General features: G+C 37.0%; 1 protein-coding gene across 1 annotated transcript; it reads right to left on the reverse strand.

Annotated features, from left to right (window-relative positions):
• Positions 1-291: 291 nt before the first annotated feature.
• On the reverse strand, positions 292-15,281 carry lhfpl2b (LHFPL tetraspan subfamily member 2b). Its single transcript, XM_067407491.1, has 3 exons — positions 15,041-15,281; positions 11,008-11,612; positions 292-992 (listed from the first exon to the last, which is right to left on the reverse strand). Exons 2-3 carry the CDS (start codon positions 11,414-11,416, stop codon positions 736-738), a joined length of 666 nt encoding a protein of 221 aa, XP_067263592.1. The 5' UTR covers positions 11,417-11,612; positions 15,041-15,281; the 3' UTR covers positions 292-735.
• Positions 15,282-19,102: the final 3,821 nt, after the last annotated feature.

Raw genomic sequence — 19,102 nt, forward strand, 5'->3', positions numbered from 1 at the left:
TATGGAAGCTTGTTTCCGCCGCTAAATAAGGGTAATTGCGACTTTTTATCTCGCAATTCTGACTTTTTTCTCACAATTGCGAGTTATAAAGTCAGAATTCCATGATATAAACTCACAATTGCATCTTCTAAAGTCAGAATTGTGTGATATTAACTCACAATTGCATTGCAAAAAAGTCAAAATTTTGAGTTTATATCTCGCAATTTTGACTTAATTGCGCAAAGAAGATCGAGGCCCTGTGTTGTAGGATCATGCACTACAGAAAGTACCTCAAACGCCTTCTGATTGGCTGAACAAAGAATCAATTTTTATTTTACGGTAAAAATAGATCACAGATACAGGACTACAGAGACTACACTTATTTTCAGTATATCATTTCATAAACAATTGTTCCGTCCAGTATTAAAAAAGTCAAAAGTGTAAAATTTAGCAACAAAAAATTCAAAATACTGATAAAATGCATTTGCTTATAAACACAATGTTTTAAAAAAGGCAATTGTTAGTTTAAAAAGTTTTAGTTTAGTTATTTTTCCTTGGAATAATCTGTAATTCATATATTTTGCAATGGCGATAGGATGAGATAAGAGTAAGCAAAAGCAAATACAAGTGTAAAGTCTTTGATCGTCAGACCAACAGTAGGTCTGAACTACATTCCCATTTATACAACAGTCATTTCAAGCAGTAAACAAGGGACACAAATGATTCTCTTTCATTTGAGTGGTTTGTGCACACATCTCACAGCACACAAATGAGACTCCGTCCCTCTTCAATCTCATCCTGCACCTTGTCGCTGGAGGTGGCGATCTCAGCCTGGGCTGAAAACATGGCACAGATGAAAGTGAGCACAGTGCCTCCTATGGCTGTGTAGAAGGCCCAGCCCAGAGAACACAAGCCCACTTTGTATGGCGAAGCATCCTGACCACAGTAGTCAACCACCTTCTTAGATCCCCAGCCTGCAGGATAGAGCATCAAACCTAGAATGAGGAATAGACCTGCAAAGAGGAGAATGGGAATACTGTAATTACAGGGACAACCACTTCCAACAAACAAATAGAAACATGAATGTCTAACAATGGCATGGCAACCTACACTTTTACATTATCCAAAGAAAATAGGAGTGATGTTCTCGCCACTAATGTTACAATACTATGATGTTGTGGGTGGTTGGTAGGGTGTGTGCTGCACAGTTGCTAAGGGACAGTGTTGGACAAGTTAATAAACATAAATGAACAATTAACAATAAAATAACTTGCTGATACTAATCACAAACACATATTAAAGAAGGATAGATTTAATCATTTCAACAGTACATTCACATCAAGAATGATAACTATGTTTATTGCCAATGGTTTTTTTTTGTTTTGTTTTTTTATGTATACACACACTCACACACACTGAACAAAATTATAAATGCAACACTTTTGTTTTTGTCCCCCATTTTTTATGAGCTGAACTCAAAGATCTAAGACTTTTTCTATGCACACAAAAGGCCTATTTCTCTCAAATATTGTTCACAAATCTATCTAAATCTGTGTTAGTGAGCACTTCTCCTTTGCCGATATAATCCATCCACCTCACAGGTGTGGCACATCAAGATGCTGATTAGACAGCATGATTATTGCACAGTGTGCCTTAGGCTGGCCACAGTAAAAGGCCACTCTAAAATGTGCAGTTTTACTGTATTGGGGGGTTCGGGGGGGTCTGAAAACCAGTCAGTATCTGGTGTGACCACCATTTGCCTCACGCAGTGCAACACATCTCCTTCGTATAGAGTTGATCAGATTGTTGATCCAGAACAACCCAAACATGCTCAATGGGTGACCTGTCCGGTGAGTATACTGGCCATGCAAGAACTGGGATGTTTTCAGGAATTGTGTACAGATCCTTGCAACATGGAGCCATGCATTATCATGCTGCAACATGAGGTGATGGTCGTGGATGAATGGCACAACAATGGGTCTCAGGATCTCATCACGGTATCTCAAATAAAATGCACCTGTGTTCAATGTCCATAACATATGCCTGCCCATACCATAACCCCACCGCCAGCATGGGCCACTCGATCCACAGCATTGACATCAGCAAACCGCTCACCCACACGACGCAATACACGCTGTCTGCCATCTGCCCTGTACAGTGAAAACCAGGATTCGGTTATGACAACAAACTGCAGTCAGGTCGAGACCCTGATGGGGACGACGAGCATGCATGAGCTTCCCTGAGACGGTTTCTGACAGTTTGTGCAGAAAGTCTTTGGTTAAGCAAACCGATTGTTGCAGCAGCTGTCTTGGTGGCTGATCTCAGACGATCTTGGAGGTGAAGATGCTGGATATTGAGGTCCTGGGCTGGTGTGGTTACACGTGGTCTGCGGCTGTGAGGCCGGTTGGATGTACTGCCAAATTCTCTGAAACGCTTTTGGAGACTGCTTACGGTAGAGAAATGAACATTCAATTCACGGGCAACAGCTCTGCTGGACATTCCTGCAGTCAGCATGCCAATTACACACTCCCTCAAAACTTGCGACAATGGATTATCTCAGCAAAGGAGAAGTGCTAACTAACATAGATTTAGACAGATTTGTGAAATAGGCCTTTTGTGTACATAGAAAAAGTCACCTTTGTTACATCTTTGAGTTCAGCTCATGAAAAATGGGGCAAAAACAAAAGTGTTGCAGTTATAATTTTGTTCAGTGTATATATATATATATAAATATATAAATATATAAATAAATATATATATTTATATATTATATATATATATAATATTAACACTTAATGTTGTCACATTTTCCTTGGTAAAAGAATACTTAAGGTCTGAGAAGACAGTCTTTGGACAGGGTCACGGTGAATGAAATCACGAGAATCACGCCGACTTAGCTGTTCAACAAAAACAACAAAAAACCCTCCTCCTGGCTTCACACGTGCAATGCGCCTGGAAAGATTGAATGCATGACTGAAGAGAGTCAACTCCGCTAAGTCTGCCCTCATGCCTTAACGCAGGGGTAGGCAAGTTCAGTCCTAGAGAGCCGGTGTCCTGCAGAGTTTAGCTCCAACCCTGAAAAGAAACCTTCAGCTGCCTATAGCCTTAGCAAACCTGAAGAACTTAATTAGCTTGTTCAAGTGTGTTTGATTAAGGTTGGAGCTAAACTCTGCAGGACAGCGGCTCTCTAGGACCGAACTCTAAGGACCCTGCCTTAACGCAAGAATCTCATAAAGTAGCGTTATGAAAACCTTAATTTAATTGGCATAAATATCAATATGTAAAGCTTGGGACTGTTAATTATTAGCCTGACAAGGATAACTTGTTTTGATTTAAAATTGTTACTGTAATTTCCATCGAATCAAGCATACTTTTTATTCCAAATGCAACTTGTATAAAGCTACTAACATTACCATTTCGCCATTGTGTTCACTCGGTTTGCTGGCAAAGTTTATGTAATCTGCGCAGATTTAGCGTACATACTCAACTCATGAGTCAATGTGATTATTTAATATTTTATATAGCACCTGTACATTTCTGGCTTACTTCAACACAACAGTCACTAAGCAACAAATAAAGGTGTGCTGATTTGTTTGCGTTGAAGGGAATAGTGCAGACCCAAGAAACATAATAATGTGGGGTAACTAACCATGTAAAAAGGAAAAAAACACCTAGCAATGATGAAGCACATCTGCCAATTTTTAGCAGACCCTGGCCAGATATATACACTGATGTTGCATTGTAGGTTGCAAAAATGAGTAAAGACCTTTAATAAAGACTGGATTACATTGTTATGTTAGTAGGTAATGACCAGTGAGTGTTAAAATGTATTTGATAGAGATTCGTTCAAAAACTCTGGACGAAACAAGTCTTCATTTATTAATTTCAAATGATTTATTACATAATGAATGCATTTAAAATAATAATTTTTAATAGCCCAAAATGTTATTTTGTTTAGCTGTCTATCGTTTTGTTTTCAGAACAAACTATTCAAGCACAAGAAGATGCACTCACCTCTCATCTAGGACTAGTGTGTGAATATGAATTCAGTTAAGTTCTTTTTTTGTGTCCTCTTGCACTTGAACAAACAGATACACAAAAAATTAAGCCAAATATCCTCATAAAAATACTGATCTTTACTTGTAACTTTAATAAGCATAAATCTAGGCTATATTTTAAAAAAGAAAACTGCTTTGTTATTTTACATTTGATTAAGCCTATATTTGATTTCTTGAAATTTGTTAATTTGTATTTATTTGTGGTTTTGCTTATTTCTTTATTTGTTATTTTATAACACTGTTTATTTGCCTTTAACAATGTTTGAAATATGTCTAGTTGTTTTTGCTGATTTTTGTTCAAACTATGGGCAAGATCCTCGTGTTCAGCTGCTGATTTTTGTTCATTCAGCTGTAATAAAATGTTTTGCAAAAAGCAATATGTTTATCTAAATCAGTGGTTCCCATCCACATTTCTGGAGGCCCCCCAACACTGCATATTTTGTATCTCTCCTTTGTCTGACACACCCATTTCAGGTCTTGGAGCAAAGCCACTGGAAGGCAAGCCTGCAACCTTTAGCCAAAAAAGTGTAACGGCTAATGCTAATGTTCCACCTCTGGCCGTAAGCAGGGAAGGAGACCAGAGGCCGTTTTTTCAATGGATGTCAATGGATGAGAGGCTTCACTATGCTGATTAAACAGCTTTTGTGGGGAAATGGCTAATCATTTAATGAATCAACAGCCTGTTTGCCAATCTCAGCATGTTTTAGACTAAACAATACTTTCTTGGAAACTATGTGAAATTTTATCTTGATAAAAATGTATTTTTTTAAGAGAAGGCAGACTAGGGAATGTTGCGACTGATGTCACTGCCATTACACGATAGGCTGAGAGGTGAACATGTGATTAAGTTAGCCGTTAGGCTTTCTCCAATGGTAAGAGATACAGACCCTCTCATCTCCCTATAATATACAATCTCTGCTTGGAGTCCCTACTAATAAGCTGATGATCTGAATCAGGTGTGTTTGATTAAGGAGACATGGAAAACATGCAGTGTTGGGGGGCCTCCAGGAATGTGGTTGGGAACGCCTGGTCTAAATGTTTGACTTTTTAAAAAGGACTTTTGCTCAAGCTAAAACCAAGTGTGTTATTTGATTACATCTAAAAATGACTTCTAATGAATCCAAGAAAGATTACTAGGCCTATATCTTAAAGCTGAAAGGACCAAGAGCCAAATTGTAGATAATTTTCTCAGCTATATGCAGTTCAAAGTAAGATAAATCAAGTTTTATTAGGTCTCACTTAATTCTGTTCAATATTACTGTTGTGCAATTCAAAGTAAAATGCAATGTTGGGGAATGGGGGGAGGCCTCAAATCCTGACTTTGCTTAGGGCCCCCAAAATGGTAAACCCACCCCTGGACAAGTGGCTGAGCTGTTTACTTTTTACCCTGCGTTCCATTCGGAAGGGCTCAACCCCTTTGCCCTAATCCCTTCAAAGGTCTTACCCTCCAGAGTGAGAGCTTCGAAGGGATGAAGGGTGTAGGGGTCAAAAAAACCTCTTCTTTTGGAACGCACTTCTGCGTCATCTTAACGAGACAATCAAAGAGGAGTAAATTGTGCAAGCTGCGCCCTTTGTTTAGCGTTAGTTTATTTATTTATTTATTTATTTTAGGTTTATCGCATGTAGGCTATATTGCGTGTATGTATTTTAAACATTTGAATGGACTGATAAAGGGAGCTGTAAAGTATTTTTGTTGAAGTACAATGTCGTTTTGACGATAATAATGTACCAAATCTAACTCGTATAAATATTACAGTAGTATATAAAAATACTATATATACACATTTATAGGTAAAATCAAACTCCTATAACCTCCATACCTATTCTGTGACGTCAAAGAACTTCCCTGTGCAAAGGATTATAGGTGCCCGAAGTGTCCATCAGTTGTACCTTTCAAAATCCTTCATTCCGAAGGACCCTTTTAAGTGGCCAGTTTTGAGCACTTCGGTTTGGAACGACCCTTCAACATGGCAGCCATGATTATTTTCACTCCGAAGTGCCCTTCGGAGGGCGATATATCCCGTTTGGAACGCACCGTAAATCAGCCTTCCCATCAATGCAATCATTTTGTTAATTCAGACTTATTCAAATACATGGAACACCCACGAAAACAAGAGGCGGATTTATCGAGTGAACCAATCATAACCAATCATAGGGAGATGGAGGCGTTGCCTCCTCTTACGTGACTTTCCCCTATTCATTCTCAATTACCCCCCACTAAACCCACTGCACGCCTTAGGGGATCTGTTAATACTCAAGGAGAGGCAAGAGAAACGCGGATTCCTGCTGTAACTTTACCTGCGGATGTCGCTGTTGGACAGTGCTAATTTAGAAAAAACAGTGATTTATACACTTTTACTGTCACATTTTGTAATATTTGCCTTCTCTCTTCAGAGGAAATGGTAGCTGTCCAATCAAATGTAATGTAATGTGTTGCTGACATCACAGTTCCTCATGTGTTGGTGTGTTGCAGTTCAGCATGGCAAGAGAATGAGACAAGCCACTTAGAGCCGGTGCCTGCATCATAAATCTCCTGTCTGGGAACATTCTGGGTTCCCAATACGTTGCAATGTATTGCGTAAAGCGATGATCAAAAAATGTGGACAAAACAGTCACACTTTGTAAACTTTATGTTTGATGCGAGTGCCGTATGTTCTAGTGCCGTATGTTAGCGCACAAGCACAGGTGAAACCAAAACAGCACACACTGCCTTCTGTGTTTAAACAGCGTTAATTCTGACGAGTACAAAACAATAACGAAAGCACTGGACAGTGCTTGACAATAAATCACTGCCCGATGGAACAGGTCAGCATGAAAGACACTTGCAACATTTAACTGAGCTGTCACTGTCCCGATCGGTCCAGTGCTGCGTCGTCACAAAAGTTTTTAAGCCCTGCCAAACATTGAAGCCCAAGAAGATGCGAAAGAAAACTTGCACGCATTGTTTGAGAAGTTTTGTGCTCACATATCTGAAGCGTACACACGGAAAGCCGCAGACAGCAAGTGAATACTCAATTGAGTTCGCTTTCAAGTCTAATTGTGCTTGAACGGACAAATTCACATAAAAGTTAGGTCAACAAGCCTGTCTTGGTGAGTATCCTAGCAAAAATAGTAGGGTATGTCTTAAGTGAACATAAACAGCTGAAAAAGACAATGGATGTGTACAGTATCAGTCAACTGTATCCATGCATTATGTCTTAAAGTGACAGCAGCCTAATATTCCTGCTGCTGTCTGTGATTTTAATGTTTTTCAAACAACAAAAGGAATCACTCACTGCTATTGACTGAATAACTTTTGTAACTTTAATAAGGATTAATCTTTAATTTATACAGCGAAGATTATATGTTTAACAAAGATTAATGTTGTTTTACATTTGAACTACCTGAAAAGTATGTAGTATTTTGATTATTTGTTTTATTTTCTTTATTTTAAGAATCAGAAGTCCTTTTTCCCTAAACATAGCACATACCAAACCGTACCAAAACCGCGACCCTAAAACTGTGATACATCCCGAACCGTGAGTAATTTGAACTGTTACACCCACTTTACCAATTCATATTAATATATTTAAAAAATGAATGCTATCCATTTTTCTCTTTAAAGATGCTCTTTCCTCAGAGACATGCTCATTCAAAACTAGAAGCTGATATTTATCCTTGTTTTCCTGACAACAATCCTGTAGCCCTTTTGAACTGTGTGATAACATCATCAGAAAAAATATCTTTACAACATGAAAGTTTTCCCTGTAATAACTAAGAGTGAGCCATGAGTCACGATTTCAATTCAATGTCATTTTGTGCCTCAAATAAGCTATGTGATTTGATTATGCTTTTTGCCTTAAAATCTGGGATTTAATTGTTGTAAGTACTGTTTAAAAGGCAAGGCAAGAACTCTTGCTGATCTAATCTTCATACCAAACAGAGCCAGTCACTGTGATCCCTCTATTTTATTCTGTGTTCTTACTCTAAATAGGCAAGTGAGATCCTGTCTCTGAAGTCATGCTGAAGTCATGCTCTCACTATTCACAAATTACTCAATCACTGTGTCGTAAATCTTTCAATTAAATTATACAAGAGCTATGTAATTCACCTGTGCCTGGTGTTGGTCTTGGTCTTCTATAAAATGAACCACAATATTTTTATTGTACCGCAATACTTTATTGTTCTAGTGTTTCCAGACATGACTGTAAGTGAGGTGCATTATCATGATTCATGACTGATCTGTTAGTCCCTGGTATTTTGACTCAGAGTGCCCTGCCACAGTCAACATTACAGCTCCGTTCCTTTGAGCTAGTTTGAGAAGTGGTATCAAAGAAGGTTGGTTTCCTGGGGCAGGATTCACAAAGCATTCAAGCCAGCATGAAATGAAAATTCATCCTATCTTTTTTTCTAAATTCATGTTATGAACAATTCATCCATGCATGTTTAATTTTTACATTTCTTTTTTACCTCATATTGTTTAATTAGAATGTCATCAGACTTCCCTCTAGTGACAAATGCCAGACTTCAGTTAGTCAGCTTAAACTCACCCCTCCACAACTGACTGTAAGAGCGAAAAAATCAAGTAAACAACCAATGGATAGAATCAAGTCCCCACCCTACGTTTTCTTTTTTGATAATCCATTATTATTATTATTATTATTATTATTATTGTTGTTATGTAGGTTTTTTTCTTATAATGTCAAATTACAAGGTAACCAAATGGTTACCAGCAAATAAATTCTGGATAATGTCATTAAAGCTTTGAAATTTCACAAATTAATTTGTTGTAAGATAAGGCCGACTCATATATGCAGGCTAGCATACAATCAGACGCCCGTCATCTTATTCTTTTTTTTAAAATAAGTTCTTAAGAAGAAGTTGAGAAAATTGGGAAGTGAGACAGTGAGTTTAGTTTACGCAAGCACTCAGACATGAGTGTGGGATGCCAGGGAGTGTTAAAGCTGACTTCTGCTGATGAAACTGCAAACTATTATTCAATAAAATTTTCTTACTCCTGGTCTTCATTTATTATATCTGGTCACTGGGTCTTTAACTGTAAATTCCCCTACAGTTAATGGTGGAGAATGCACTGGCAATCATTCTTCGGTAACATCCCTGGCAAAACAACAAACAAGGTAGGCCGATTTTATTTATTTTCTGTTGGTTAGGGCTGTATGGGTGAAGGAGGTTGAGAGAAACGGAGTGATAGGCACACACAGATGTGTGTGAGAGGCACCAGCCTGGAGGAGGCTGATCTACTGGGTGCCATTGGGGCCATGCTGGTAGTGCAATAAGTTCACACTCTCGGTAAAGAGGTGAGAAGAGGACAGTGCATAATATTACCATTTAGTAATATACCAAAGATCATATAAACCCAAAGTAATGTGATTTAATAAGCTGTTTTAAAAATATAACATAAAAACCCAATGAATGGTTAAAAAGGGGTGAGGTGCGCGTCGCGCTTAAGGTTAACCACCTCTGAGAGCGAATAGATACTAGACACTAGTAAGTGCTAGTTTAAAATTGCGCAATTGACTCTCTATCTCTTTAATTTCAGAAAGGGGAACCCTGAGCTTAGTGTTTCAGGTAGACAAGAATATAATAATATTTAGCCTTTAGTTAAATACGACAAAATAGAAATAGGGTTGTTGGTCAGGGATGCACCAGGAACAACCCCAAAAATAAAATTGTGACCCTGACTGGATTGGACCAGTTTATGGACATTCTGGAGTATATTTTGCAGTTTCATCACGCAGAAGCCAAGCTGCCATCAAAGGCAGACAATTGGTGATAACTCCACCCCATTAACCCTTAAATGCATGACTGTTTCGCCAATCATTCTTACATATTCGGGTCTTTATCGACCCGGATCTATATCTAACAGTGAAGGATCTCTACCTGTCGCGATAATATAAAACTCTGATATTAGAATAACTATTACAGAAGAATAAAATAAAGCATATTTTGCATATATATTATTTTGTTTTCGGTCTGAATGAGTCGTCATTTCAGCATTGTGTATCAGACATTGCCACCTTGTGGAATAAAGGTGAATTGCACTTATTTCATCATCTAAGATTCAATTACTGTTGTGCAGAAAAAATATATGTACACTCATACACAACTCGGGTCGTTTGCGACCCTATACAATTTTTGAAAAAAAATGAATACAAAAATAGGCATTCTTTTATAATTTTATGATTTTTTTCTTGTAATATTCTTTGTAATGAATTGATTGAGGAATACCAAGAAGGTTGATGTCTAACTTTAAAAAATGAACAAGGAGGAGGGTAGGGAATGACATCCCGGGTCACTAAAGACCCGAGGTATGCATTTAAGGGTTAAGGGGTAAGAGCACTCCACTTTTATTTAATCAGTTTTATTCTCTGCTTTTATTGTTATTTTATGACTATTTTAATTCCTTTTCTATGTAAAGCACTTTGAATAAACTTCTTATGAACTTATGCAGTTAACCTTTAATTTTTTTTTTTTTTTCTTTAGAAGACTTTCATGAATCCAGTCCTTGGTGCACCACCATCAGGAAAGTAAGAGAAAGATAGACTTATGTTTAAAGGTTTGAGATTTTCAAACATTGTATCTCTGTATGCTGGAGATCAAGTTCTGTTTTAAATCATAAATAGGACAAGCTTGACAAGGTTTTATAAACATTGGAGACACCAGAGAGACATTGAAGTAACATTTCCAATGCTGTAATATTTAGACTGTCTTTTCTATAATAGGATGATGAGAGTGCTGAAGCTCATAATTAGATAGCATGGCCTTTGAGGTCACCAGAGGAATGTCAAAACCTTGAATCTGTGAGTTCAGAGCATTCTGGGGGTAACTTGAGTGTCTCACTTAAATATACTCCCTAATTTTGTGTGTTTTGTTGATTGTGGATCAAAGCTAAAGATGACCACCAACCGCCACCACAAAAGTCTGCCAAGAATCTAAGAAAGCAGTGTTTCAGTATACTTTCCCATCTTACCTGCTATTCCCTGAAGTAGGCCACACACATTGAATATGCTCTTCTTCAAGATACTCTGGAAGCACATGCTGAAAACCGAAAGGATGCCCACTACAGACAGGAGAAAGATTCCGATGACTAGAAATATAATAGTTGCCTGCCAGAAGCCGCTGGCTATTTCCATAAAGTCTGTTGCGTAGGGCCCACACTGGAGCACCTTCTGCTGTGCCACCTTGATGCAGCGGTTATAAATACCCAGGGTGCGCTGGTTGCTGCGGTGTGAAGCAGTGATGGTGAAGTTGAATTCAGAGCCATCTGGATATCCCACCAGCCACTCAGCACTCATAAATGCCACCAGCTCAGAAAATGCCACCACAATGCTCATCAAGGTCCATAACATAGAGCGGCATGTGACTATGACGTGACACATTCTGCAGAACCTTGATGCCGGCAGTTGAGAGGTAATGATTTCTTCTCTGTTGAGGTCAAGCAGCACGTCAGTGAAGGTCCATTGGTGTTATCATCACAGATGAATCAGCCCTATATCTCTTCAAACAGCATCACTGAACAACTCCTGAGCTCTTGAACCAGCTGGAAAGTATCCATGTACTGACTGGATAACAAATCTATGAAGAGAAAAAAGGAACATTTGTTTAGAAAGTTATCATCAAGACCATAAATCCAGATTGCTCAAGAGCTCTGAATCAGCACACTGACCTCTGTACCACAAACAAGCCAATTTGATTCTGATCAGGTTTTTGAATATATAAAGCTCTCTGTAAAATCATGCACACATGGCACATTCTAAAAAACTCTTGGTTAAAAACTATAAATTGGGCCAATTTGGCGACCCAGAACTGGGTTGTTTTGACCCAGATGGGTTGGGTTAAATGTTCGACCCAACATGCTGGGTTTTTTGTTTTTAAACTGCAGTGATTTAAAAAAGCATACTGTCATGCTATATGACTAATGAACAATTATTCTTTTAAAGTGTATGATTTGTTTAAAGCAAAAATAATCTCCATACTGCAAGGGAGAAGTTCAGGAGTGAAACTGTGAGGTGGGAGACATGTTGGAGCCATAAACAACACAAAGATGTAGTAAGCAATTTCTGAGAAACGCTGCTTGAAGTCGGCATGAAAAGGAAGCTTGTAGGGCAGGACTTGATTTTATTCATCGGGAATTAGGGCTGGACAATAAAACAACAACTAATTATTACATTATTACAATTATTACAATGTTTATGCACATGCAAATATGTTGCACACCGTTGCACTGCTGTCAATACCATTTGCATATCTGATAAATGCTACCACTTATGTTGCGCAAGCTTAGATCAAATGCATAGTTGGTTTAAGACATGCTTTTTTGGGTGGTAAATAATGGCGCAAACACCAGTAAATTGACTAGCGCAAACCTTAGTAAATCATCTTGCATGATTCATTTAAATACTCTCCTCCCATAAATTGAAAAGGAAACTCCTTCAAATGCATATGCAATAAGGTCAGCTGCAAAAATAACTTTTCACTGCGTGTCTTGAGTAAATCCTGACAGTAGCTTTTTAACACCAAAAGTGGGTTTGCGCAAGCTGCTAGTAAATCTGGCCCTTAGTTTGATAATTATTGATATTGACCTATACGAAAAATTTTATTGTGATTTGGGTTGGGGTATATCGCCCAGCCCTATCGGGAATTGACTGAATCATTGTTATTTGCTATTGCTGTGATCTCATGTGAGTGACAGGTTGTCTCGCCTTCGTGTGAATTAACACGTCATCAGAGAAGAGATGTTACAAGAGGGAGGGAAATTGAATGAAGTAGAAAGATGCACACAGATAAGTTGATTTCATAGCGAAAAACATGACATTTTGACTTTTTTAAATTGAAAGTCTAATTGAAAACTAATATATGGCAGTATTTACATATGATATGTGTAATGTCTGCCAATTTTGTATATAAACGGGTTTGGGGGTGAACCCTCATTCTTACTTTCTCTAAAAATTTTACTTTTTTTTTTTTGAATTAATCTCACAATTTCATATGAATTAGCCACCAATTCACTAAATGTAAAAGTAGCAAATAGCCATGACATTGTGTTGGTCATGAAAGGTTTCCTAAACACTACTGATTTATCAAAGTCATAAACTTGTCAAGTAACAACCTGTCTTGGTCACAGACTGTTAGTATTGCTATCTTTTCATAAAGAAGCCAGTTTAGGTCAAGTAAAAATGACAGTTGGAGAGAATATATATCTAAAATATTTAATATTAGTTTACAAAGATATTCATAAAATGAAAAGTTTGAGTCATTTCACAAATCACAGGACATTGCCACAAACTATATGAAACTTTCACCTAGGTCTGTGTTATGACAGGTCCTTACTGTGATACCACAAGATTGTGTAAGTAGCAAATGCCTATTTGTACAGGCATGTAAGATGGTAAAATAAAGAATTTGAAAGAACAAATTCCACTTCTTAATGAAATCCTAATCTAAACACAAGATAGGCTTGACATTTCAGACTTAAAACTCCTAGTATAAGTAAACTGTGGCTGAGTACATGTTGATAGATAAGGGTTTCCATAAAACCTTCAATGACAGTACTGTGAAAGCGGGTGATATATGAATTTATTGAATGAATGATTATGTCAGGTTAGAGTCTTTTCACTTGCTATCAAGCACTGTTTTATCAGTTAAATTTGAAATGGCAGGCAATAGCAACACCATGTCAAAGCTTATTGTCCCAGGTAATCTCCAAATAAGCATACACATACAGTATGTCTTCTGTATACAGCTTTTTGGTGCTACCAATAAACTTTTCCTTTCAGTCCTCAAGAATGATTGCTTAATTATTAAGCTGCATTGTGAGCTGCCCAACCTTGATAAACTGTTTACCTGAATGACAAGAATGTTTCAGATCTAAGAAACACAAAGAATGAGCTCACGCTTAATTTAATCACACCACATGATTTCCCCAAAAAAGGAGGCAGCAAACCAAATAGGAAAGTGCCATGGATTCTTAAGGGGCCTGAAGAATGTCAGAGCCTGTTGCTGTGAGATGTGGACACAAAGACACTCCTGCTGAGGAATTAACATGGTCCTGAAAAGGGATGAAGAGGTTCTCTACCTCTGAATGAAGATGGAACCAAGTCCCTAGAAACTGTGACAGACTTTCAATGGCTCAATAGAGTTTCAAATGGTTATTTATGGACCAAATGCTGCCTCCAAAACAGTTTGAAAGCTGACAAGACTCCTTCAATGTATTAATCCTCATCCTATCATATATGTACAATATTACTGGCTATTCTCTACTTTATCAATATGGTGTTTTCATGGACAGATTCTCATACTTTTATTGTAGAATTACCATAATACAGTGATGATAGGCTACATTAATTGGTGATATCATGGTGCATATACATTATGGTACACCAAGGTACATCAAAAATGATATTAGCCTACATGTCCAAAAACAATATTGTCATGTTACGATACCCAAAAATGTAATAATCCCATGGTACTTTTTTGGTAAGTGAAATATTTACCCCCAAAACATTAAGTTTTTTGGTTACATATCCCAAAACATGGTATAATCAAAGTGCCATGTTCAGAAAACCATATTAGGTCAATTGCACTGTTTGGTTAGTAGCACATCAAGCCAACTTTGATAACAACTTTAACCTTGAAATCTTAAGCAGTCTACCGGTTTCTCGTGTTATTCTCGAGAATAACTTTTTCTCATACCTCGAAACAATCTGAACACAGTCACAATCTGCTTGCCAAAGTTTGCCTAAAAGCACAAACTCAGAAAGTAGTTTTATTTATATTTCAGAGACTATGCGAGGCAGTAAATTCCTCTGGATCACATCTCTCTTCGCTTGTTCTGTTTCTCTGAATGCTTTAGTAAGATTTATCATCCCACCACAGCTAGAGTAATGATCTCTTTTGTTCAGCGTGACTTTCGACGATGTCAAAACCTAGATTCGACACAACTGAATTAAGAACGCTAAAATGCACTCCGAAAGGCAAACATAAAATAATTGTATCCCTCTTACCTTAACAGTTGTGAATTAACGGGCTGTTCGCTGATTAGTGTTCAACTTCCTGATGTGGCGGGTCTCCTCTGTTCTGACGCTACACGACACGAGCCAGAAGGGAAGAGCCACAGCAGAAACATTCAGCTTCACAATCAGACCTCCGGAAAACATGGAAAATCATACGACATACCATTGTTTAGAGTTCACGGGTCTAAGTTCGGTGCTAGTCTCAAATTAATGTCAGTGCTTGCCCACTTCAGCTGCTTTCCCATTGTTTCTTCACCGCCTACTTTACTGCAGCCCCTCGGGAAGTTATTATTCCTCGGAATGAACTTATGTAGTCTAGGTAGACAGTAGCTCACTACGTTTTGAGACAGGCGAGCTCTCCTTTTTCTATGATGTATCCGTTTCTCTTCTGAAGATGTTTAAATCTGTCTGGGAAATCTGATTAAATAGCAATTAGTTCATGATATTTCAAGAGACAATGTGCATTTATGGGGTGGTGGTGGGAAGTAAAACATTAATGTTTACAGCTGGATGTTCTACTTTTGTCCCTGAGGACACTGTCACAAATTTGTCCATAATATCCAAAATTGTATAGGCCTATATTTTATCACCTGACAACTCTTGTCTTTTATGACGTTTTCTGAAACCTTTTTCTGTCATGAACATTTCTACCAGTGTCATTTGTACCACATCTTAGATACCAAGTTTGGAGAAAATTTGGAGAAAGTTATATTTTAAACATTTTTGGAATAAAATGGCCAACATATTTGTATTGTTAAATCTTTCTGATCTTAATAGGTTTGTTCTGTGAAAAAATATTCTGTTTTGTGAAAAATTTTCTTTGTTTTGTTCACACATATGTCTCATATTTCATCTGAAGATCTTCAGTGTTCACTGTAAATTATTTGTACATTACAGTAAATTACTGTATGTAAATCTACAGTAAATTACTGTCAACTAGTTACTTTCACAGTAAGTTACTGTATCATTTTTACAGTAAATACTTGTGAAAGGACAGCTATATACTGTGACCTCACAGAAGGTATTCCATATTACTGTGATTTAGCAGTATGTTCCTGTACAATTACTCTATTTAACTGTGAAGTTAAGTTTTCTTGCTAAACAAGTATGCTAACTTCTGAAGAAAAAAAAAACCTTTATCATGAGGAAAAAAGGCTTGGTTCCTTTACTTGTGCAAATGCAAATGCAGATTAAAATGTTTGTCATAGTGCTATATGATGCTTCAACTGTGACAGACATAATTTTATACTTAAAATGTTTTCACACAACAAATACTGAAAATGTTTGTGTATTTCAGTCTTTGTCGATAACATAATAGTTCATTTTTATTATGAATAAAATAAAAAAAATTATAATAACATTTAATAAATGTGGGGTTTTAATAGTTTAGATTGAAATTCATATGTGTAGGTCAAGGGTAAGGAAATAACATAGACAAAAGGCTTTTTTGAAAAATAAATAAAGCCTCTTCATATAACAAAACTAGACTAAAGAAAAAAACTTTCTAATACAAATCAACTTTGTTACATAATAAAATCTGAATATTACCAGTTTGTAATAATTCAAATATGAATATTTTGAGGCCACTGTAGTAAAAAGATTCCATATAAGGACATATAGGCCCATTGAAGTATGAATTAACAGAAGCACGCTGTAGTACTTATGTGTCAACTCTAGAGGGCTCTATTGTGTTTGTTACTGTAAGTGAGTGAAGAGTGTGGGATACAATAATGTGTGTAAAAAAAATATGCATGACAGTCTGCTCAAAGTCCAGACAAACTGATGCTTTAATACCGTGTACAGCTATTCTGAATTATTTAGTAACGCAAAGGCCCTACTCTTATTTTTCATGTGCGGTATTTGCTGACTGTCACTTTAATCACAGCATCTCTTTTTTTAAATAACACCCCCCCCCCCCCCCCCCAAAAAAAAAAAAAAAAAACAAGCTTAGTCCAAGATTGAGCAAATGCTGCACTCCGACAAATACCTTCACTATGCCTCATCCTTACCTAATCTGCCCTACAGCATTCAGGTGTTTTTCCACTCACGTTATTGGATGTAATCCCTAGATGTAAATGTTGAGAAATGCTGTACTGACTTGTCTGTGAGAGAAATATCTATGTCAATTAAGGGGATGAAATACTTTGTACATCTGCTTGGCAGAATATGTATGTAGTTTCCCAATCGTTTTAAATTCATTTAATTGCTCAATTTGTCTAAGATGTATGTTCAAAATGATCCAAATGATTTAGTTTTCACTCTACAAAGACAGCCCAGTGTTCATTGTAGCCCTGTTTCTGTGTAGGCCTATCCATCCTGGTTTGTTCTTAGAGACTCACTGGGATGTTCCCTGGCTGTAACATTTTAAAAGACATCTAGATTGAGGTGAAGCAGACTGGAGCAGTTTAATCTTCAGGGAAACAGAGGTTTGGACGGGCCAAAGGACTCATCAGTGTCCTGAAACTGAGCTGGTTAGACATATTGTCAATACCTACAACAGCTCTACAGGAAAGTAATGCATTTCAATCCCACCAGCCTATTTAGAAGAGGAAAGAATCCATATACAAAACAATTCTTGCCATTATATGAGTCATTCTATAATTTAGGGTATATTTCACATTAGTGAAAGTGTAAAAAACACTGCTTTAAATAAATGAAACAATTACTGATTTCAGTTTATATATTTTATCAGTGTAAAATATGTGCTAGTTGCAAAGCTTAATCAATAAACACCATTTTGATATAAAAAAAAAATAAAATAAAAAAGTTTTCCCTGGTAAGTTTGTCAACTGTTACAAACTGTATCCTCTACACACACTGATTAAGTGATACACTTTAAGTGACTGAAATATTCAATGTTGTTGTTTTTTTCTTTCTTTTTTTTTGGTCTATTCTGCTATATGTACAGTGATTATTTTGAAAGACTTATAATATTTTTTTTTGTAGATATTTGTGAAAAATTCTCAATACAGTCACTAGGACAAGGACATTTTTATCATAAATCTAAAGATTAAAGATCATTTTAAGAATTTTAAGAAAGTCATGCAAAACTCCAGTTCATGGATGCAAACTATACCTTGAAATAATATCAAAAGCAGCAGATTTTTAAAATGTAAAAAATCAGTCAAAACATAGGCTAGTTGACAATGACAGTAACATAATTGAAGGAAGTAATAGTTAACAGGTAATAGGTGACAATTAGGTCTAGTTTTTTGTTGTTGTTGTTGTTTTCCTCAGTCAGTAGTTCAGATTTTTACTAGCCCCACCCCAAAAAAGAATCATATCATTTATTTTATTTTTAGCTAAGCATTTTTATATTTGAGAGAAAAATATGTATATTCTCCTTGCTGCTCTGCTCTGTTTCTCCACAGGGTTTCACCCACCTGGATGCAGTTGGCGTCATGATCAAGACGATGTTCCTCGGCTTCTCCAGTGCATTTTATACCATTATCATTAGAACAGCACTGCCTCTGGGCACAGGCATACAATTAAATGACATAAATTATATTCTAGTTCTGCTTCCAACCACAAGGTGTCACTCTACCCAAACTGAAGACTTGTATTAAGGGTGTCCAGGGTGCATGCACCCCACAGTTGCGTTACTGGCCTGCACACTGATATTCTAGACCTGTTTACTAGTCTAAAAAGGGAATGAAATGGCTTCTTTTGAAAAGCTATCCTTCAACCCTAGTGTAAAAGTTTCAAGTTTAGGATTAAGGGAACGGGGACATTAAAATAAGCCTTAAAAAACACATTTACACTTTATTTTGATGGTCCACTTTAGGCATTCTGTTGACTATAAGTAGACTGTTGGGTTAGGTGTTCGGGTTAGTATAATTAGTTGAACTGTAGTTGCAAAGGTACTTAGTCAATGGAATGTCTGTTGGGGGACCATCAAAATAAAGTGTTAGCACATTATTAATGTGCATATTAAGCAGACAGTCTACTAATAGTCTAATGAGAGTTAGTTGACATGTATACTTACAGTTAACAGAATGTCTAAAGTAGACCATCGAAGGAACCCTCATTTCTAAGACCTGGAAAAGTACTATC

This window comes from Chanodichthys erythropterus, chromosome 13, assembly GCF_024489055.1.
Source record: "Chanodichthys erythropterus isolate Z2021 chromosome 13, ASM2448905v1, whole genome shotgun sequence".
NCBI classification, from domain to species: Eukaryota; Metazoa; Chordata; class Actinopteri; order Cypriniformes; family Xenocyprididae; genus Chanodichthys; species Chanodichthys erythropterus.